The sequence below is a fragment of the Opisthocomus hoazin genome, chromosome 5, assembly GCF_030867145.1.
Source record: "Opisthocomus hoazin isolate bOpiHoa1 chromosome 5, bOpiHoa1.hap1, whole genome shotgun sequence".
Taxonomy (NCBI): domain Eukaryota; kingdom Metazoa; phylum Chordata; class Aves; order Opisthocomiformes; family Opisthocomidae; genus Opisthocomus; species Opisthocomus hoazin.
In genome coordinates this window covers 31,659,726-31,680,766 of record NC_134418.1, presented here as the reverse complement: position 1 = coordinate 31,680,766, position 21,041 = coordinate 31,659,726, and the positions used below count along the sequence as shown (strand labels likewise).

Below are 21,041 nucleotides of genomic sequence, written 5' to 3'. Positions count from 1 at the left end.
TGAAACGAACTACTTGGGAAATATCAACAGTGTACAAGCATAAAGGGGAAAATAAATAAGGGTGCGTTTCTTTTTGGTGGTGCTGGTTGTTGTTTATTTACTTTAATAAAAGAACTGGAGGGAAAAAGAAGTATATTATCTTTGAGGGCAGCCTTTCCTACATCAGCCACTGTATTGAGTTCTATTGTAGCTAATCTCTCATCATCTGAGTTATCATACACATTTTACATTCAAACTTATTCTGAGATCCCAGAGGCAGAGCTCCGAAACTCCTCATTCTAGAGGTGGTGCATTTGGCAACATAAACAGTAAAGGAGGAAGAGCCTGTTTCTAGGTGAATGTCAAAACAGGAAACAATTTCTGCTTAAGTAGAACTGTACTTTCTCTGCTCTAACTTCACTGATAAAACTAATTTCCTGCCCAATTATACCTTCTCCTTTTTTTCCACTTAGAACAGGCAAAGAACGCTGTTTATTCTTGAACCTTTATCTGCCACGTAATTTAAATTCCCCACTAAAAGCGATGTAGTTGCTTTCTTTCATTGCCTCTTGATGTCTTCCCCTTTCAAACACTGCAAGAAGGTTCCTTTATTGTACACAACCAGTAACCTACCTCACATAGTTTTTGTTCTTCCCATCCATCTCCTGTCTCCATTTCTCTTTATTGCCTGCACGCTACATAAACACCATTCTCAAGTTCTTTTCTTCCAGTACATCCTTAGTATTCTGCAACATACATCCTGCTGCCTCCTTTCCATCTCACTAACTTTACAGTAATTTGCATGTCATTCTTCATGCTGCTCTGGGATAGTCTTGACATTCTTCATAAGCCTTAACTTTATTACTTTGTCTTTCATGACAACTGTTTTTCAGCTTTCAATTGTACATGGTTTGTTTCCGCACCTGTTATTTACACCGATTCTCACATGCATGAATATAACTGTCACAGACCAAAGGACAAATAAGGGTAGCAGAACCAGAATTACAGTCTAGACTTTTGGATCTGGGTTTTGCTTCAGCTTTGAAAACCTCTATATAAATGATATGGCTAACCCTTATAAACATAGACGAAAGGATAAAAGACTCAGTTGCAGATGGGGATTAATTAGGCTGATTAAAAATATTCTCTTCTTAAGGAATGAGCGAGACATAAAACTTGTTTCTTTGCGTCAGTCACTTCGAGGCAAAGTTGTTATTTACCTTTTCTAAAGACTCCTCTTCATAGCCTCTTCCAAACTTTTCTGTCTGCTCATCAGTTGACTCCACTATCACTAGACTAGTTCTCCTTGGAGAGAGGTCATCCTGGTGGAGTTGGGGGTCTTCGGGCTCTTGGATGATGGGAGAGTCACCTCTCTGAGCAGATGATGGGGGCTGTGGGGATGGTTTTTCTCTCTCTTCCTTTGCCGCACTGAAGTGTGCAGATTTTTCGCTTGCTGCTTTTCCAGTTACTGGGGTCATAGGCTGCTCTGTTCTTGGAGTTGTGACACTGTGAATTACAGGTTCAAGGGAAGTTACTACCATGGAGTGCTTTCCAGTTTCCATAAATGGAACATTATGCACTGATCAAATATTGTTATGTCGTCTGTCACCTAGCAAAGTCTAGAAATAACTGATACTTCTTGACAATAACTACAGAGCAATCTGGCTAGGAATCCCTCTCATCTTCCCGACCCAAGAAAACCTCCAAATGGATGTCGAAACATTGCACCCAATTCTGCAAAACTTGATCTTTGTAAAGGATTTATGTGAGCTTTGCTGTCACTTCTGCCCTCACAAATCTACATATTACCCATTATTTTTTGGGGGAAAGAGACTGGATCACTACGCATGGACATGAAGCAATTACTACATTAATTGCAAGCTATACAGCTGCAGATGAGGAGAGACCAACTTTTATGTAGAATTCTGAAGCCTTATTCAACAGAGATACAGTAGAGAATCTTATTTTGCTTGTAATGTTACTTTCACTGTTGAACATTGCTATGATTTAATTGCTGCTGCAAGTTATTTAAACACATTATTACACACGTTACTACGTAACATATATAAAGGTAACTGTCCTGGTTTTGGTTAAAACAGAACCAATTCTCTTTTAGTGAATTTTCCTTACAGCTAAGTTCTTCTAAGTAACTGCATTTTTCTGAAGCTGGCTGCGTATTTTACAGACAGTGTCCACTCCAAAGCTGATAACACCTGATGTTTATAGTTATACTGAGCTAACAACAGCAAGGGAATGCAGAAAAAGGCCCCTGTTTATAATTATCACTATAACAGCCAAGGTCACTGACAGATCTCTTGGATCCCGCAAGTGAGAATTTGGAAGGGGTCGTACTTGCGGAGAGGGGCGAACAGGAAGGTGACCCGATATTGACCAGCGAGGTATTCCATGCCATGCATGTCATAGTCATTTTAAAGCTCGGGGATCATGGGGATCTCGCTCTCTTCGTCCATGGCTGCCTGCTGGAGAGGACCCTGCTCGTTGTTCTGCCTGCAGTCCTGATCCAGATTCCGATCTGTGCATCCCTGAGTCCAGTGCTTGTTTGCTGTCAAAGCCAGTCCGGGATTTCCTGGTGCTGCCCGGCAGCTGCTGGCAGGACACCAGCGTCCAGCGCCCAACTCCGGGAAATTCAGTATCCATTTTGTGCATTTTGCATTATTTCTCTTATTATTAATATTATTAGTATTATTAGTGTTATTAGTAAAACTTTTTCTATTCAATTTCTAAGTCTCTCTCCCTTTTCCTCCTTTTCCCTTCCTCTGGTGGGAGGGTGGGGGTTAATAGAGAGCATCTGTCACTCAGTTTATTGATGCCCTGCTTTAAACCGTGACAGTAACACATATATTAAAGCACATGCAATATTTTTCTGTTGCATATGGCTGAATAATAGTGACTTCAGATATTAAGCTAACTCTCATCTGAGTTTTGTCGAGCAACCTTATAACTCTGATGCTAGCTTGAAAAGGTCACTTCTGATTTGTCCCAGTTGTGAAAACATTACCCGCTTTACCACCTAGAATCTTCTTTTGAGGGTGGCTTTTCTCTTCTCATGTATATCAAAGAAAAAAAAGATACTATATCAAAACTGGTGGAATTACAGCCTGAAAAATAGTGAGCCTGCAATAAATAAATAAAAAAAAAAAGAATCCACTTCTAAGACTTCTAAGATGCTTGGAGCTAGCATCTACATGCTTGCTTTTTTCCTCCTCTCATCCTAAAAATTAACTGAGGAAGTTGTTAAATTTTAATAGCTGGAGTCCAGATTCCCTTCTCCATAACCAATCCCATGAGCAGATAACAGTGATAATAACAGGAATAGAGTAACTTGCAAGTGTATGTTTTTTCCTGATACAAGCTGGATTTTGGCAATTTGTTGTGCTCCCCCAACTACTGCCCTTGAAATAATTGTGTTCGAAAGCAAGAAAAGATTTAATTGTAGTAGAAGTCAAATAGTATTGATCCAGCTTTTTTTCCCATTCAGCAGGCTATACATAGTATTGTATAATTCCTCTTAGTGTGTGTTCCTTGTGAGCTATTTAAATCTAGCCCAAGTTTCCTTCTAGTTAAAGCTAGACATGAAGTGTAGTGATACTCCCCTATCATCACTAATTTCACTTATTTTTGGCAATATTGTCTCAAACGTATTTTCTGTTCCTTAAAAATATTCATTTCCTCACACAAATCATGATGAAGTATTGGTATTTTTGCCTATCAGTGCAACAGAAGTCCTCTACTTTAGATGCTATTTTCTGTCTCCCACACTCTTCTGGGTGGGAAGCACATCTTGAGCCAAAGAATACCCAGAAGACCATTTGCTGGACTCAGCTGCACTTTGGCTGTTTGGAGCTGCATCTCCACATCAAAGCTAATCACTGCCAGGAAAATCACTTCTTTGGAAGTGGATCCTTGATGTCTTGTTAGCCTATGGATACCTGAATCAACACTGCATAGAGTTCTCAGCGTGGGCATGTGATTAGGGATGGTAGAAAGAAAGAAACATGATCCTTTTCAAGTTCCTTTCAAGTTCCTCTCCAAATGAAACCAACCCCACTGACAGCCCCAAATCAGAATTCAAGGCTTTGCTGTGCAGGTCTTCTAAATCTATACTTTATGATGTGTTGTTCTCTTAATTACTTTCTTCTTGTCTGTACGAAACGCCATTTCTGTTCCTTTGGCCATCTGAAATTTATTTTTAAAAATTTAGCTCCTAATATGTGGTTATGAGTTTTTTAAGTTATGATTAAGTCGGAAATTTTTTGCCTCCATTGAAAAAGCCATCCTGAAGTTGAAAAAAGGCCCGTCTAATGTTAATTCCATTAAGTTTAACATTACTTGCTATCTAACATATGAAAAATATACACAGTTTGCCAAAAACCTCCCATGTCTACTTTATCCCTCTTTTCTTTTGTATGTACTAGACTAGATTATTGCTTTGTGTTCACAGTGACAAACTGACTTTCTCTCCTAATCTTTAAGGCTTCCTCCACATGGATTAAAAAGTCAAACCTGCAGTAGGAACTAATGAACTGGCATGCACAACTGGAGGAAAATTCTAGTGAGTTCATACGTTTCAAAGAAAACTGTAAAATCCTCTTCTTACAGAGAGAAGAGATAGCCCGATCCACATAGGTTTCATTCTGGTCTTTTGACACTTACAAATATTCATGTTCTGAAGCAGATGTTTTTTCTGGCACATATTGGGGTTTCCCTGAGAATTCAGCTTCTACTTGTTCCTTATGTGTTTGTCTCAGGAGCTCAGCCATTGACACTTCGGCCTCACTCCTGGGAGTACTGTCCTGAAAAGGAGAATAACTGACAGACACATCTTCCTCAGAGACAATAGGAGGGTGTTCAGTTGCCTCACTGTCTTTAGATATTCTATGCTGTTCTTCTTGCTTATGTCTTGAACTGTACAGTTCTTCTTGCAGTGCAGAAAACCCTTTAAAAAAGAGAGAGATGAGAAATGTCATTACAAGTCTTACCAGAATGCAGGAAATCCTTCTCATTCTCCATGTGCATTTAAAATCCCTGGATGGAACACATCACCTGAAATTTTTAGACGTCTTGAGTGGGAGAGGACATAACCTCTCTAAGTAGCTGAAGGAACACTGGATTACCACTACTGTTGCCAAATAATGAATCTTGACAGTAACTTGACAAGGGCAAATGCAGGGTCCTGCACCTGGGGAGGAATAACCCCATGCACCAGTAGAGGCTCAGGGCAGACCTGCTGGAGAGCAGCTCTGTGGAGAGGGACCTGGGTGTCCTGGTGGACAACAGGTTGACCATGAGCCAGCAGTGTGCCCTGGCTGCCAAGAAAGCAAATGGGATCCTGCAATGCATTAGGAGGAGTGTGGCCAGCAGGTCGAGGGAGGTTCTCCTTCCCCTCTACACTGCCCTAGTGAGGCCCCATCTGGAGTACTGTGTCCAGTTCTGGGCTCCCCAGTTCAAGAAAGATGAGGAGCTACTGGAGAGAGTCCAGCGGAGGGCTATGAGGATGGTGAGGGGACTGGAACATCTCTCCTACGAGGAGAGGCTGAGGGAGCTGGGCTTGTTCAGCCTGAAGAAGAGAAGGCTGCGAGGGGACCTAATATATACTGACAAATATCTGAAGGGTGTGTGTCAGGAGAACGGGGCCAAGCTCTTTTCAGTAGTGCCCAGCGACAGGACAAGGGGCAGTGGGCACAAACAGAAGCACAGGAAGTTCCATCTGAACATGAGGAAGAACTTCTTCCCTCTGAGGGTGATGGAGCACTGGAACAGGCTGCCCAGGGAGGTTGTGGAGTCTCCTTCTCTGGAGATATTCAAGACCCGCCTGGACAAGGTCCTCTACAGCCTACTGTAGGTGACCCTGCTTCGGCAGGAGGGTTGGACTAGATGACCCACAGAGGTCCCTTCCAACCCCTACCATTCTGTGATTCTGTGAATTTTATTTCACGTAATTTGGAGGCATTTCTTTAGTTTACAGCCATTGATCTAATCTACTGAATTTTTAAACTGGAGAAACCCAATGGCATCCTAGCAGAATTACAATATCCTGAATACTTGAATCCAAAGTTTTTTCTAAAGCACGGAGTAGTTTTCCTTTTAGACACCTTGGTCAAATCCTAATGCAACTAGTTAACTTTTACGAAAGTACTTGTATAAGCAAAAAAACCACCCCAAAACTGGGCATAAATATTTGCAGTAGTTCCTGACAACATTCCTGTATTTGCTTTATAAGAATCGTCTAATGCAGAGATCTTGTAACTGGTGAAAGAGCGACCTGCATGATGTCAGGCTTGCATTCATCCACATAATCTATGTTTTCAAAATGAGATCCTAGTGCTCAGCCATAAGAGTTAACAGATTATCCTAGTTCAGCATTTCAGAAGAGAAGTTAGTGCTTAGATGAGATAACCTGGGCAGTCCAGATCAGGAGACATTTACCTTCACTATGGTCCAATCCTATTGTCTGCTCAATTTCTGCATACGTGCGAGTGCCGTGGACCTGCATGGAGTCTATGCCGCTGGTCTCCATTAGGTGAACAATATCCATCCGGTTGATTTTTGTAAGACATTGGGTAAGATTTGTATCTGTGGCATGAGAACGACACCATGTAGCTGAGTTAAGAATTTCACATGCTCTCTCCCTTCTGTTTTTCATATGAAGGACTTACATAGAATACTGAGCAATATAATATAATATATAAAATACAGATGCATTTAGAAGCATTGCTATGTAAAATCTAAAGTTAACTGCCTCTAAAAATTACCACTCATTTTCTTTTTTCCTGTAACAAATTTGTTCAGTTTCCCCAAACATTTTTCAGTTTAAGAAAAAAGAGGCCTCAGTGTTTTTCCACACTTTCTTTGCTGTAAAATCTTCTGCCTTGACCTCAAATGAACAAGACTAAACTATTTTCACCAAGAATCCTATGGTATGCCATGTTATACAGACAAGCTTAAAAAAATTGAGTACAGTGTACGGTCATTCTTTCTATAGCCTAATTTTTGCCCATATTTTCTTTTTGTTATTATAATACACACTTGTCAGCTAGCAAACTGGAGACAGTTGTACATACTGTAACTGGAAACGAACCTGTTGCGTGTTTCCCATCCCTTTCAAGCCAGTATTTGAGGAGTGCATGGCTCTGGTCCTGAAGTGAATTAGGATTTTCAATTCGTATCTGGTGAATTTGCTCTTCTGTGAAATCCAGCTCTCTTGCTAGCTCTGAAAAAGAAATCCATCTCTGTAAAGATGTCTTTTTCTTTTTCACTGCCTTACATCTATTTTACAGCTGTCAGCAGCAAAGTGGATTACAAACTTTCCTGAAACCAAATTCTCTTTCCTTTTATTGCCTTGTGTTATATTTAGAGACATTGTTAAACAGTAAGTTCACGACAAAGACAGAAATGCATTATGCCTAGAAGTGATGGGTCTGTGAGCTTTTATTTTTTGCATCTACAATTCTCAAAGGCACAACATTACTGACAAAATTTAGCAGGGACAAGCTATCAAATAGAGTGCAGTTGCAGAAATAGCACATGAACAGATAAAAATATTTCTACCTACAGAACACTGTGCTCAGCAGATTCTATCTTCTGAAATGCTGAATATTTCAGAAACTTTGATCAAAATCTAGTAAAAGAATTCATTTTGAGTGATGGCATTTCATAGAGTGCCATGGTTTAACCCCAGCCGGCATCTGAGATTGCTCTTATGAGATTCCTACTGTGATCCCTGGTCTCCAGACTTCTGCTTCCTTCACAAAGAAGGATTCATACTGTATTCCATTATCATTATTGCTCTAGTGGCATGGACTTGATTTTGGAGGGTGTCATGTTTTTAACAGGGTGGAGGGAACCCTAAGCCCAAACGCCAGATAACCTTATTTCCAGGTAGGCTTGTAAACCAGTGCAACTGTAAACTTCAACAAATATGCAGTAACCACACATTAGATTCAAATCCTAAGTAGTCAAATTAGTCTGAACAAAAAACAACCCCTATTTTGTCCCCCAAAGTAACATTTGACACAGTAATCTTTACTGTAACCAATCTTTACCATGATATGACAGGAATCTTCATGCAAGTGTACTACTCTGCCCTCTCTAAAATGCTATAAAACATTAATGTCTATTTTGACGAGCATCAATTTTTTCTAGTTTTGTCGTCAGAGCTGTCTATTCATTTATATAAAATTTTCAGCAGATTCATAATCTGTTACGTTGCACTAGTCCGAGTCCTACTGATTTCACAGTAATCTATGTTGGGATGAGTGACATATGCACCCAGTCTTCTCTATGGATTGAAACAGAGGACAGGAAAGGAAGAGGTGAGTAACAGAAGCAAAACTATCACTGATGTTTTGCATATACTCTGAAGATGGTCATAAAAAGAGTATAGAGCATGATCTTCATTATCAAGGAGTTAACATTTTTTCTCTGGTATACAAATCTAACTCCTAGAGATTTGCATATTTTCAGGACCGTGGTACTGCTCTAGGGATAGATACAAAATTGAAGACCTGATTCAATTTTTTATGAAGCAATTTTTTTGCTGGATTGCACAGTTTGACATAGCATTGAGATTTCTGCACAGCTCTTTTTCTTTCTAAACACTTTTGAACTGATTTTCAGTGATAGCCATCTGCATTTCTTCATCATGTCTTACTTTCACTTTTCCCCAGTAATGTTAACTGTCTCAGACCTATCAAATCCACAATATTAAAGCGATTGTTACGAATCCGTCCCTTTTTATTGCTCTTTCCTCAGCACAGTTCTGTAGAAAAGAAGCTGATGTCATTTATCCCTACAGTGGCCTTTCAGCTCAGAAGTTCCAGAGCACAAATGATGTTTATTCATATATTCATTTATCTTCTAGCCAGTTGTCACATTTTGCAAGAAAAAGTATAGTAAACTATGCCAGCTCTTTGTCACACTCTCATCCTAGGAGTTTTCCCTCTGGAGTTGCCACAGCAAGTGCAGAGGCCTTACCTCTGCATCTGAGTTCTTACCTAATTGACTATAGGAATCTTAGTAACCAGAAGACAGTAAAGTACTGAAATATTTCTATACAGCATTTTTAGTCAGGAAATCATCTGAAGGAAACATGAAAAAAGTGAGGAATGCTCCCCTCCTTTCTCTCTGGAGCAGATGACATGCATTTTACCTGTCCAGCTGAATCCGAGATGATCAGCAATGTGGGCCAGTCTTTCCTCTGTCCTCTCCTGATCATCCTGTCGATCTAAAGGTCAAAGAGAGCCACAAGTTGCCTTTTACAAGTTGAAAATCGTTTTCATAGGTGGTATAGCCCAAGAGGCAAAGTGCTTTTTTTCCTAACTGCTATAATCTAAAGGTGGACAGGCTGTTACAACTGGGTAACTGCAGTGAGGACTGTAAATTGCCAGGTTAAAAAAAAAAAAAAAAGCTTGATTTTCCAAAAAGCACAGGACTATCTACATTTTCCATTTGAAAATCAGGCTTTCATGTGAAAATCTAAACAAGGACTGAAGTGCCTACTGTGCCTATTTTGGCCAAGTATTTTATTCTACAACTTCATTCTAACATTAAATTGAAGACTTCAACTAAGTCAAGTTTTCCATGCCTCCTTAGTAAACGTCAAGGTTGAAAAATTTATCTGGACTGGTGCTTCTAATTATGTTATTTCTGTTGCAGGGAAAGTTATGTTCGAATAGTCCATACGGGACTTCATATTATGGTTTGTATTTGAGATATTGTTCATGTAAGTGTCTTTGACCTTTTCAGCTAGGGAATGATACAAAATACTTACAATGAAGGCAAGGAAAAAACAGATGTTCATTTGCCAGTCTTCATTTACTTTGGTAACAATGAGACTGACTGTTCCTCCCATCCCCAAAACTAATTTGAGGATGGCAGAATTTGAGTTTTGATTTTCCCTGAATGCTCACATGGATTGCGATATATCAGGTTCAGAGAATTGCTTAGGGTTAATGATCTATGCATGTTTCATTTTAGCTGCTGGATTTCCATCATGGCTACTCTGTAGGTGAGAGGAAAACCAAGCACCAGAAAACTTGTACTAAAGTTACTGGTGACACAGAATTTTCTTGAAACACAGATAATCAAAAAAAGGAACACGAAACACTAAATTGTTTAAAACTTCCAGAGATTTCTTTGTGTAACAACTCAGAAGAAAATAAATTTGCCTGCTCCATTTAAATCAATGCCCAAATACTTCATCATTAGTAAAAATGAATAGTTAAGAACAGCGCCAGGGAAAGCCAAAAGCCAAAACGTGCATGACCTAAGCAATCAGCTTAATAGTAAAACAATACATATTTTTAGAAGTGTTTTTTTTGTATTAAGGTAACACTTCCCATAAGCATTCATGGTTTGCAATCTTGAGATTGTTTCAGAGACAAGAAAAACACAGACACAACACACAAAACCAAACACAGCTCACGGGGGAAAAAAACCCACAACTAGCCACCAAAAGCTTAAAAGAAAATGCCACACACCTTGCACATATATACAAACATACATACGCACACACACCCCAAAGAAAACAAAAAAACCAAAAAGTTTAATTCATGACATGCGTCGCACAGGGAATCCCAGTCGTTGGCAAATACCTTCAGCATGGTCATGGACATTTTCATCAGGGATACGTTCAATCTGAGTCTCTACAGACTCATCCCAAATGGGTCTGGTGTCAAAGATGTCTTCAGGAACTGACTGCTGAGTCTCACTGGATGGCACATTTTCAATAACTGAAACTTCTAGGGCGCTACTGCTTTCATCATCTGAAACTAATTCTTGTTCTCTCTCTGACTGCGTAAGTCTTTCCACTAATTTAGAAGCTTCGTCACTAATTTCTTCAAAGAATTCTATGGAGTTTTTGTACAGGTCAAAAAAATGTTCCTTACTTTCTTTTGTGGGACTAAAAGCACTGCGGGAGGCTGTGGTGCTTCTGCTTTTAACTGGCAACCGCGATGAAAATACCTTGGGTCTTGCTGTCGTTGCCTCATCTGAGTCTAGCTCAAGCTTCATCTCTCTCTCCCTCTCCCTGGTCTCTGCTTCTGCCTCAGCGTAACTCCTAGCTTTTATTGAACGTTTAGTCTTCGGGTCCATGGGAATATTTGCATCAGATTCAGATTTACTTCGGTTATCTTGTTTCATAGGTAGTTTGCTTGTCATGTCAAGAGCTTTGGGTGACTCTAGCTTGCGGACAGATGTGTCTGAGCATGTATATTGTTGTTCAGCTTTTTGGAAAGCTGCTTTGACAGGAATTTTAGACTTTGGTTTTGCTTGGTCATCTTTTCCTTCACACTGCAAACTGTCTAGGAGGCTGTCTGTGGGAAGGCTCTCATTTTCCAGTTGTTGCAAGGATTGCGATGCAGCAGCAGCTGTTCTTACAGGAATTTTAGATTTGTTTTCACAAGAAGGCACTCTCTCCATTAGAGCAGTAGGGATTTCAATCACAGATCTCTGTTCCTCTGGTGAAGAGTCTGGGGACTCCTCACCCTGTTCAGAAAAAACTAATCTAGTGACTTCAGAAAAATCTAATTCATCTTCTCCTACAGACTGCTCAGGAGAGATAGGGCAAGGCACCTGACTGACATCAACGAAGTCAGTCTCCATTCGGAAGAGGGGCTCAGCTTCAGAGGCAGCAGTTTCTTTCTTTGGCGATTTTGAAGAAGCTGAAATACCCATTTTGATTGGAATTCTGGATTTAAGATCTGCTTTTGTGGTGCCTATGCTGACACCTTCACTTGTCATTTCTTCTGATTTATCACTAGACTCAGATGCTAGGGGTGAATATTTCAACGTATCTTTTTCTTGTATATCCGAGTCCTCTGATTCTGAAGGTGAAAACGGATCTGGTGAGCTCTTCAGCTTAGAAGACTCCACCTCTGCTGCTTCTTTCACTTCTTCAGATAAGGAAACTTCTTCCTGAGGCTGCTGCCCCATTTGGAAGAAGTGAAAGTTTTCATCTGGATAGTTCCTTTTGGTCATGTCAATGGCTCCACTTCTAGTCATTTCAAACAACTTTCCTTCCTGAAAAAGAAAAGGATTTTGTTCACTAAGTGGTGTCCCTTCTTCGGTGGGTGTTCTGGCCGGTGTTGTATCAGGTGTTGTGCCTTGTGATCGCCTGTCTACCATCAACCCAAATATCTTTTGTTCCTCCTCTTTCACCCGAGCTTCAAAAGCTTCATCATCTTCACGTATTTCACTCCACATGTCAGAATCCACATCAGTTTTAGTGATGACAACTTGACTGATCAATTTCTCTGCTTCATCTCTCACATCCTCAAGGGCAGATTCAGCTAATTTTGTACAATCTGATGCTGAAGATCCTTGTGACATTTTCTGAAATGCATCCTCTGGTTTTGGTTCTATTTCCATATATACTTCCTCTGAAGAGTGATATTCACTACCTGTGTCTCTGCTAAATAAAGCTTCACCAGTCTGATCTTTTCCTTCTTCAAAGGAATAGTTTTCCCTAGGTAGCAGACTTCTACCAGATCCTACCTTACTTTCAGAGTCAGTAAAGAAATGTTCAGAAGACACATTTTCATAAGGACTTACTACATAAGGAGCACTACTTTCAGCAGCATCTGCTACACAACCTTCTAGTTCCGTTGTTTCAGTGGTAAGGGATGAATACTCTGGTAAGGCTTCCTCAGCATGAATATCGCTTTGAGATGTTTTAAAATCTGTATCTGCTTTTCCCAAATCACTTTCCAAAGCAGAATGGTCAGTGGTACCATCTTCAGCCAGTTTGCCATCTTGTGGTACAGAGTACTCAGTGGTACTGTGTCCACAAGAATTATCATCTACTTTCTCAGACACAGCCCCTGTAGAAATGAGATCTGTGTGTGTTAACAATGCAGTGGTTTTGACATCTTTTTCAGTAGTATCATATTGCTGTAGTGTTAGCGAAGACTCAACATGAACTTCTTTTTGAGAACTGTCACCAATGGAATGACACAGAGTACCCCCGGATTGTGTGACTGGGGCATTGGGACTAACTGTTTCACTGTCTTCTGTACTGTCAGCATTTGATTCATTAGTCACTGCTGATACACAACGATCAGAATAACAAGTGCCTGATTCTGTTGTGGAAGCCTTACAGCTGTCCCCAGGGATAATTGGTTCCTCTTTGTCATCTTCTGTTGGCTTATCCTGTTCTGCTTTAACTGCATCTATCCTGACAGAGCATTGTTTTGAATCAATGGGTTGAAAACCTCCTTCGTCGGGGCTAGAACTGGAGTCAATGCTGGATGGTAATGGTGAGGGTGGCTGGACTCTGATCACTGGCTCCATTAAGAGGCCTGAGTCAGCTTCTTTTTTTAGCTGAGTCAACTCCGGCTCACTTTCTGAAGAGGAAGAACTTTTTCTAGGTTCAGCTGCAGACATCACCACTGTAGGTATATCTTTTTCTTCTACAGCTATTGACTCTGGTTCTTCAGCTTCACACGCAGCTTTTGAATCAGCAAGTACAGAAGATTCATCTTGCTTACAATCCTTTTTGTAATCTCTCTTCTGTTTTGCTTCTTGTTCTAATTCATCAAACATTTTGATTTTGGTCACCATTTTAAACATCTCCTCTTCAGGGGTGAATCTCTTCTTTGGTTCACTTTCTGGATCATCCTCTGGTTCCTCATTGACTTCAGGGATCACGGCCGACTTTGGTACGTTTGACAGTGCCTGCGAGTCTGCCATTTTAGGTGTGATTTCATAGCTAATTTCTTCAGAACTAGGAGTTTCAGGTGAAAGAGGACTTTTCCCTGAACTCTCCAGGAGGGATGTTTGCTCTAGACTGTCATCATCAGCACTTCCCTCAGGGTCACGGAGAATCCTGGAACGCACCGATGCCAGCTCTGGGCAGGTTTCTCCTTTGCTAAGGACAGACTGAAGAGGACCCTGCCCCAAAATACCAGCCTTCACTGTTTGTTCTACAGGGCTACTTTCAAGGGAATCACGGCAGGGAGACTCTTTCATAGGACTGGGCTCCAAAGAATCAGGCGTTTTGTGTGATGAGTTATCTTCTAGCACTGGGCTTGCTTCCAGTGAGTCTTTATGAATTATAGCCAAAGAGTCATCTGCAACTGGGCTAAAGCTTTCACTATCATGGCTAGCAAGTGAAAGTTCCAATTTCTGGGGACTTCTAACCACAACACGGTGTTCACAGGTTATATATTTTTCATTTTCTAAAGCAGTGTCATGTGTTTCAGAAGCCTTAGTTAAATGTGCACTGGTTCTGGATTCTTTATCCCTGCTAATATCTTTCATAATGGAAGCTGAGCTACTTTCTTTATCAGCCTCTTCTTCAGAGGCTGTAGGTACAAGCTCTTCTGATACATGGTCAGAATGAGACTGACTAGTCTCAGTAACAGCATCTAGCTGTCTTTCAGTAATACCTTTTTCATCTTCCTTTGGAGACAGTTCCTTTGGAGAATATGTTTCTGCTGTTGCGTGTGCTCTAGCTGCTTCTTTAGCTTCTTCAATTTGCCCATCAGTTTTCTTTGGTGAGAATGAAAGGCTTTCAGGGCTTGTTTCTGGAGTCTCTGCCAGACCCTCATGCTTATAACTTTCCTCAGAGCTGATCTGAGGGGTTCCGTCAAGTAGGCTACCTGGAGAATCAGCCACACCTTCATGTTTAAGGCTCTCTGAGCTCCCATCAAAAGCAGCACTTTGCAGAGAAAGCGCAGGAAGGAATCCATCTTTCACATACTCTGTGGGAAAAGCAACACTGAAAGGACTGGTCAGTACTTGCTCTAAGTTAAGCTCTCCCTCCTCTGTCACTGAAAGGTGTCGGAACTGTTGATATTTGTCATTATCCTCCAGTTCTTCTTTAATGACATCAGAAAAGTCTGTTGAGGTTTTTCTGTCAGGGCTGATCTGGAAGTCAGTATCTCCTTGGTCATCAGAAGTCCTGCCCTTTACAACCGCTGTATCTTTGGCACTTTCATCATCAAATACTGGAGGCAGAGGTTCCGTTAGTTTTTTGGTGCTCTGCTCTTTTACCTGGTCTTTACCTACAGCTTTCTTGGTAATTTCAACAGTAGAAATTTGCATTTTTCCTTTTTTTGATTGCGGCTCTTTCTCTGTTTTTAATATCGTGCTTTGTTTGTCCTTCTGTTTGTCTGTCTTGTGGCTTGATACTCGCCTCGTTTCACTTTGTGAAGCGATTGTTTTTCTCCGGGTTGTTTCCTTCTCAGGGAGCTGTTGCTTCTGTTTGACAGATTTGTGCTCAAACAGTCCAGATATATTCTTGGATGGGTCTTGACCTGACTGGAAGGCTTTCATCAGTTCACGAACTGACATGGTCTCTTCAAGTCTTTCTGTCTTAGAAGAAGGTGAAACAGGCGGTTGTGTTTTGTGTGCTACTGTTTTTTTGACTTGTACTGGTCTTTTAGAAGCCTTTTCAGAGGTGCCTTCTTTTGTTTGAATTCTGACAGGAAGTTTTGACCTTATTTTTTGTTCATCTTCCACTCGCTTCTGAAGAGCTTTAACTTTATCTTTTATTGAGCCAATGGGAGTTTCCTCTATAACAGGGGATACAGCTTTAGCCTCAGGAGCAGCTGTCAGTGTTAAGCCAGGTTCCTCACCTAGTGACTCATCTGAAGTGAGCTTCGTTGGTCCTGGTTGTTGTTCACTGCTGTGCATCTTACCTTCCTTTTGCTTTTGCTTGTCTCTTAATTTTGTCCTAACCGGCTTTTTAACTTCTAAGGCTGGCTTGTGTTGCTCCTGCGGACTTAGCGTTTCATTTGTTGGAGATTCTCGTCCTTCTTTTTCAGAATCCCTGCTCATTACTACAGCTTCAAATCTCTCTTCTATTAAGTCTTCTTGTAAGGCTTGTGGCTGTACCTCATGAAGAGAAACATACGTTTTTAAATCCTCTGTAAGGTAATCTACCATTCCTGTCATGTCTGGCTTCTCCAATTTTGTTGTTCCTTTGTCTATCCTGACTTCTACACAGGGAGGTTCAGTGACTTCTAAAGGAGCATTTCTTCTGGCCTCTTCAATTTCTTCATCGCTGACAATGACCCATTCTTCTTCTACCAGTTCTTCTTTGGAAAGGGACTTCTGCAAAACATGTTCTTCTCTGGTATAGGATCCACCCCTCAGAATTTCATTTACTTTTTCTAAGTCTTCTTTCACGCTTTCAACTATTTCAAAAGGCTCTCCTGGCTCTTCTTCTGTGGGTTTTCCAAGATCTTTCACTCTAATGGAGCCTGACTTATCAGAAGGGTCAGTTGTCAAGATGGCAGTCATTTTGATCAAATCTTGTTTCATCTCAGAAACTTCAGACAACAGGTCTGGACTGGCTAGTACGGGGACTTCATTAACCAGATGGCTTTTCAGGATAGATGTTTCTGTAGATTCTGTCTCGTCATCTTTGATGCGAATGAAAAACATTGAAAGTAAAATGGAAATCAAAAATAGAGATTGAAAAATGTAATCAGGACTGAAAATGACAGTCTTTGGTTGCAGTGGTAGGAAGGTCAACAAAATGGGCTGGGAATGGTGGATCCACAAGATCTGAGGGTACAACAGCAAAGCAAAGCTAACGGGGGGGGGGGGGGGGGAACTGAAAAGGAAAATGGCAGGAAATAACTTGCTTAACTTTATCAATATAGCACAACCACACATACATTACCAAAGCTGTAACAAACCAAATCAGGACACCACTAAAAAAACCAAAACAACAACAACAAAATTTAAAATTAAAAACAGAACACAGTGAAGTTACACAAAGATAGGCATCTCAAGATTGTTCAGATGTTACAGATCAATGTTGAAATAAAAATAAACAAGAAAAAAGGGGGAAAGCATTAGAACTGATTGAAAGTCGATTTCCTCTAAGAGAAAGCCAGTGTTAGCAAACTGTCAGAATAACATTGGGTTAATATTTTTTTTTCCTTAATGACCAAAATAAAAAGTTGAAAGTAATTCTGCAATAATGTAAAATATGATCAAATATGTAGAGATCTGAATCAGCTGCAAACCGGCATTTCATCTAAGGGGATTTCACACCTAAACAATGAAACGAACATTATTTTGTTTTAAGAGGCATGGTCCTTTCCTTGGAACATCCTCATTGACAACTAATGAATTGACTGAGGAAAGAGAAGACAGAGAAGAAAAGGAGAGATAATAAGAAAAAACTGTGAATCAACTTAGAAGTGATTTCAAAGTTTTAAAAAATGTAATGTATGGCAACCAAAAATCAGAGACAGTCACACTAGACACATACATACAATTCATGTAAGGCAAGTTATTTCCATGCAAAGCAAAGGTGTTGCAACGGCTGCTGGGTATGTAGCTGCAGTTAAAAAACAAGAGCTCTAAAAATTAATCATATAAAGATACACGAAAATATTGTAAAACATACTGTGGTGAAATATTTGTTTAATCTGTGCAATCTATATACAGTAAACTGGATGCAGGTAATTCCCCTTATGCCATAACCGCCTGTTGGGAATATTTAATTTCAGGAAGGACTACTAGAAAATGTATATTGAACAGAATGAAACACTGGAAGACTGAAGCAAGTTATGAACAGAATACAATGCTTAGAAATTATAATTGTACATTTTTTCTTGTAAAGGTAGTACATCACATAAAACTTGACACATTTCTGCACCCCAGTCTTAAAGTCAAAGTAGTAATGCAAATCAGGAGAACCTAAGCAATACATACTTATCGGTATTTCATTGTAAAAAATATCCATTTTGCTACACTATTCTCTTGTGTATAATGAATGCTAAATGTTTGTGCTGTACATTAATTATAACCAGATTGCTGGGGGTGATTTTGGTGCTAAAAATGTGGTGCTTCATCGCTGCTGTTTTTAGCATGAATTCTCTAGCGCATACTGAAATGCTGTCTAGTAATTTTGTAGCTTTGTAATACATATTTTCATAAAGGTCCAATGGATGACTATCTCACTGGCCAAAGAGCCAAGTTAATTAGCTTGAAGCAAAGAAGCTCCAGTGGGAAGAAAAACACAAGTACTATCTGAAAGGTGTGTGGCTGGTAGCAAGAATGCTTGCTGGGGTTCTCTGTGGCATAGCTAGTTGGCAGAGTGAGGCAGCAGTGCTAGAATCACTACTAGAGAAAAAGAAGAGAACCCCTACGCTGTCAGGAATGGTCAATAGCTGTCAGTAGATGCAGCTGGTAAAGTCCGTGACAAGCACCTTTTAGGATAGGCAGTGTAGTCATTAACATCCCAGATTAGTACTCTTCCCTGCCATGTTACAGGCTTTTGGATATGACCTGGTTGGCCTCCCTCACACCTGCACTGAAGTGTTTCTAGCTTGTTACCAAGCTGTTCATTCTGCCAAGGAAGGCGAGTATAGCACACCTGTCTTAGCGGCTGCTCTGTCTCTCAATGTAACTTTGAAAATTGAAGTCCAAATGTTCGTTTCTGAGAATAATTCTTTAGATTAAGTAGAACAGCTGAAACAGAAGACACTGATAAAACCTCTCTGTATATTATAGTGTTCTGGAGGTTTTGTTGTTTGATTTTATCTTTTATTTCTTTTCTCAGTGGGAAACTGTTTCGGATTCAGCACAGTGGATCTTGAAACTAAGTACCTCTAACTGCTAAGCTCTTCTGGGTCATGTTCTTGGCTTGCCCTTGTTCTTTTGGATTCTTCTCATGAGAGCTGTTTACTTGTATTAACTCTTTAGCAGATCAGGAAGGAACTGACTCTATGGCCAAATGGTAGTGTCTCTAACACATTTGTCAGAAACATCAGTTCTAATCCCGGTTCTGGCTGAGACTTTTAAGGTCTATTCTTGAAGGTGAAATTGGCAGTATTTTGACATAGGTGAGATTTTCTGTGTTGTCTCATAGATCTATTTCCCTTTATGTAAATAATCATTCCCAAACCAAGGACATGCACATGTGAGTCCTAGTTCTTACTGAACAGTACAACTATTGGCCCCAAAAAATCAGTCACTCATTACCTCACTGCAATTAAAAGTTATTTGAACTAAAGACGACCATTAGCTGAAGTATAAGGGAGCTGGGCTAACCACCTGAAAAGAAGTTGCTTGATTGTAAGTATGTTTTCCAGCCATTTGGACATCACGATGTGAGCCATCTCAGTGGTCTTTAAGCAGGCACTTGTTGGTCTCTTTTGTGTTTGTTAATTAACTTTTAACAATTCCTGGGAACAGTGTCTCTCTCACTCTCCTGCTTGCAGCTGTTCTAATTCTCCATTAAGCCAAAAGAAGAAGTAGCAAAACTAAATTGCTATCTGACTGGTATTTTCATTCATCCAGTATAAGAGTCAACAAAAATTCCAGATCTATGTTATGTTGAATTTAGATGAGACTGTGACAGCCACAAATGAGCAACCTCACCAAACCTGCATCTCGCCACCTTCAATAGGGTGGGTGTGCTGCATTAAGTAAATAATTATGTGGCAAGGGGAGCATTCAAGTCCTTTTTCACTTGTATGTTTTACTGTTCTGTTGAATTTGCCTCCCATTTCCCATAGCCAAGGTGAGTCATGGGGCAACTGAAATTCCACTCTGCTGGCTAAACTATGGTGTATCTTTTCCATCTTGATGAAATTGGTTGTCCTAGTGTAAATAATAATGAATTAGAGTAAAAATCTGATACTAATAATGTTGTTAATCATGGGGAATATTATTTCCCACCACGTTATTATCTGTTTTGTCACCCCAATGTCTTTTATTGTCTAGATGAAGCATTTCTGCTTTAGACAAAGGAGATTATAGGGGAATGATCATCCATTTGATCTTCAGGTCATGATGCAGTTGTCCTTCCAGTTAAAACATACACATAGTACATCAAGAATAACTAACCCTCAAAATGCAATGTAGAAAAAAGGCAAGACATTGCACTTTGAATGGGAAACAAGACAGAAGTTGTTCTTTTGCTAAACAGACTAAAGAAAACACTGCATTTGAAAACAGTTCTTGTTAGAGATACTCTTCAGACTGAGTATGTATTTGTTTGATTTGCATCTTCTTTAAAGGAGATCTTTTGGCATTGTGAACCACTCACCCTCAGTTTCTAATAATAATGGCCTGATTCTGTATATATGCTGTACCAAGGTTAACAGTCATATTTGCAGTCATATTTCACCACAGTAAAGGGCGGGGGGGTGGGGGGGGGAAGGATTAAACAGCCTGATTACTTTGGACAGTATCACTTTTTTGCATGGTTGTATTTCATGAGTTTAATGAAATATATTGGAATATTATTTATGTTTTCATTAAAAGTGATACTGTCATTCATCTCAAATATGAGGCAACAATGTGTGTCAACAAATGGACAAAAAAAAATGGAGGGATGAGCATTCATACAAGCAAAATAGCAATAGCGGGATCACTAGGGATGTCAAAGGAAAGTAAACGCTTAGATGAACTGTTTTAAACTGTTACTTGTTAATTTATACATTAAAATGTATCTAATTGGATAGCTGCTTTGGTATTAAATTATTTTCTAATACATTATTAAAGTATTGATGTTATTAGCAATAGCAGTTAAAGCTTAGGTCTCTTTCATGCTTATATTTATTCTTCACCATCTTTCATACAAACTGCATTATAACATTTTCAAAAACAATGAAAATCTTACTTTTTTCTGAAGTCATATCAACCTGGAAGAGAAAAAAGGGGGAAATTTAAAAGTTCTAATATAATCAATATATATAAAGTCACTAGTGAAGTAGTACAGGTTGAGTCAAATCCACTAGATGTATGGAGACACACAGATTCATTGACTTAAATGGAACCAAGACTGTATTTAAAATAATGGTAAAAGCATGGCTTAATTTATTTAGCGCTTATAATAACAGAAAAATTATTACTTTGCTATAATTATCGTCAATAGCAGATGCAAAATGTTGCAATATATTTTCTTTAAATGCGACTAGCAGTATAGAGGACCCAGACTTCTGTATTACTGGGTATGTTGTTGCATTGTTCTTAATTTATTTCTTCCCATCTTAAGTGAAAAAGTCAAATACGGTCATCTGAAGGCATATGTCTCATCTGGAAGGCAAATAGTATGCTTTATACATAGTTTCATT

At 39.7% G+C, this 21,041-nt stretch overlaps 1 protein-coding gene across 2 annotated transcripts in view; it reads right to left on the bottom strand.

Annotated features, from left to right (window-relative positions):
• ANK2 (ankyrin 2) overlaps nt 1–21,041 on the bottom strand; it is a 365,935-nt gene that overhangs the window by 10,523 nt on the left and 334,371 nt on the right. For both annotated transcript variants that reach the window (XM_075420874.1, XM_075420873.1), the window contains 7 exons: nt 20,588–20,609; nt 10,593–16,364; nt 9,149–9,223; nt 7,079–7,210; nt 6,427–6,573; nt 4,654–4,936; nt 1,200–1,485 (listed from right to left, as the gene is read on the bottom strand). In XM_075420874.1, coding sequence (XP_075276989.1) covers nt 1,200–1,485; nt 4,654–4,936; nt 6,427–6,573; nt 7,079–7,210; nt 9,149–9,223; nt 10,593–16,364; nt 20,588–20,609 — 6,717 coding nt within the window. The remainder of the gene's footprint in view (nt 1–1,199; nt 1,486–4,653; nt 4,937–6,426; nt 6,574–7,078; nt 7,211–9,148; nt 9,224–10,592; nt 16,365–20,587; nt 20,610–21,041) is intronic.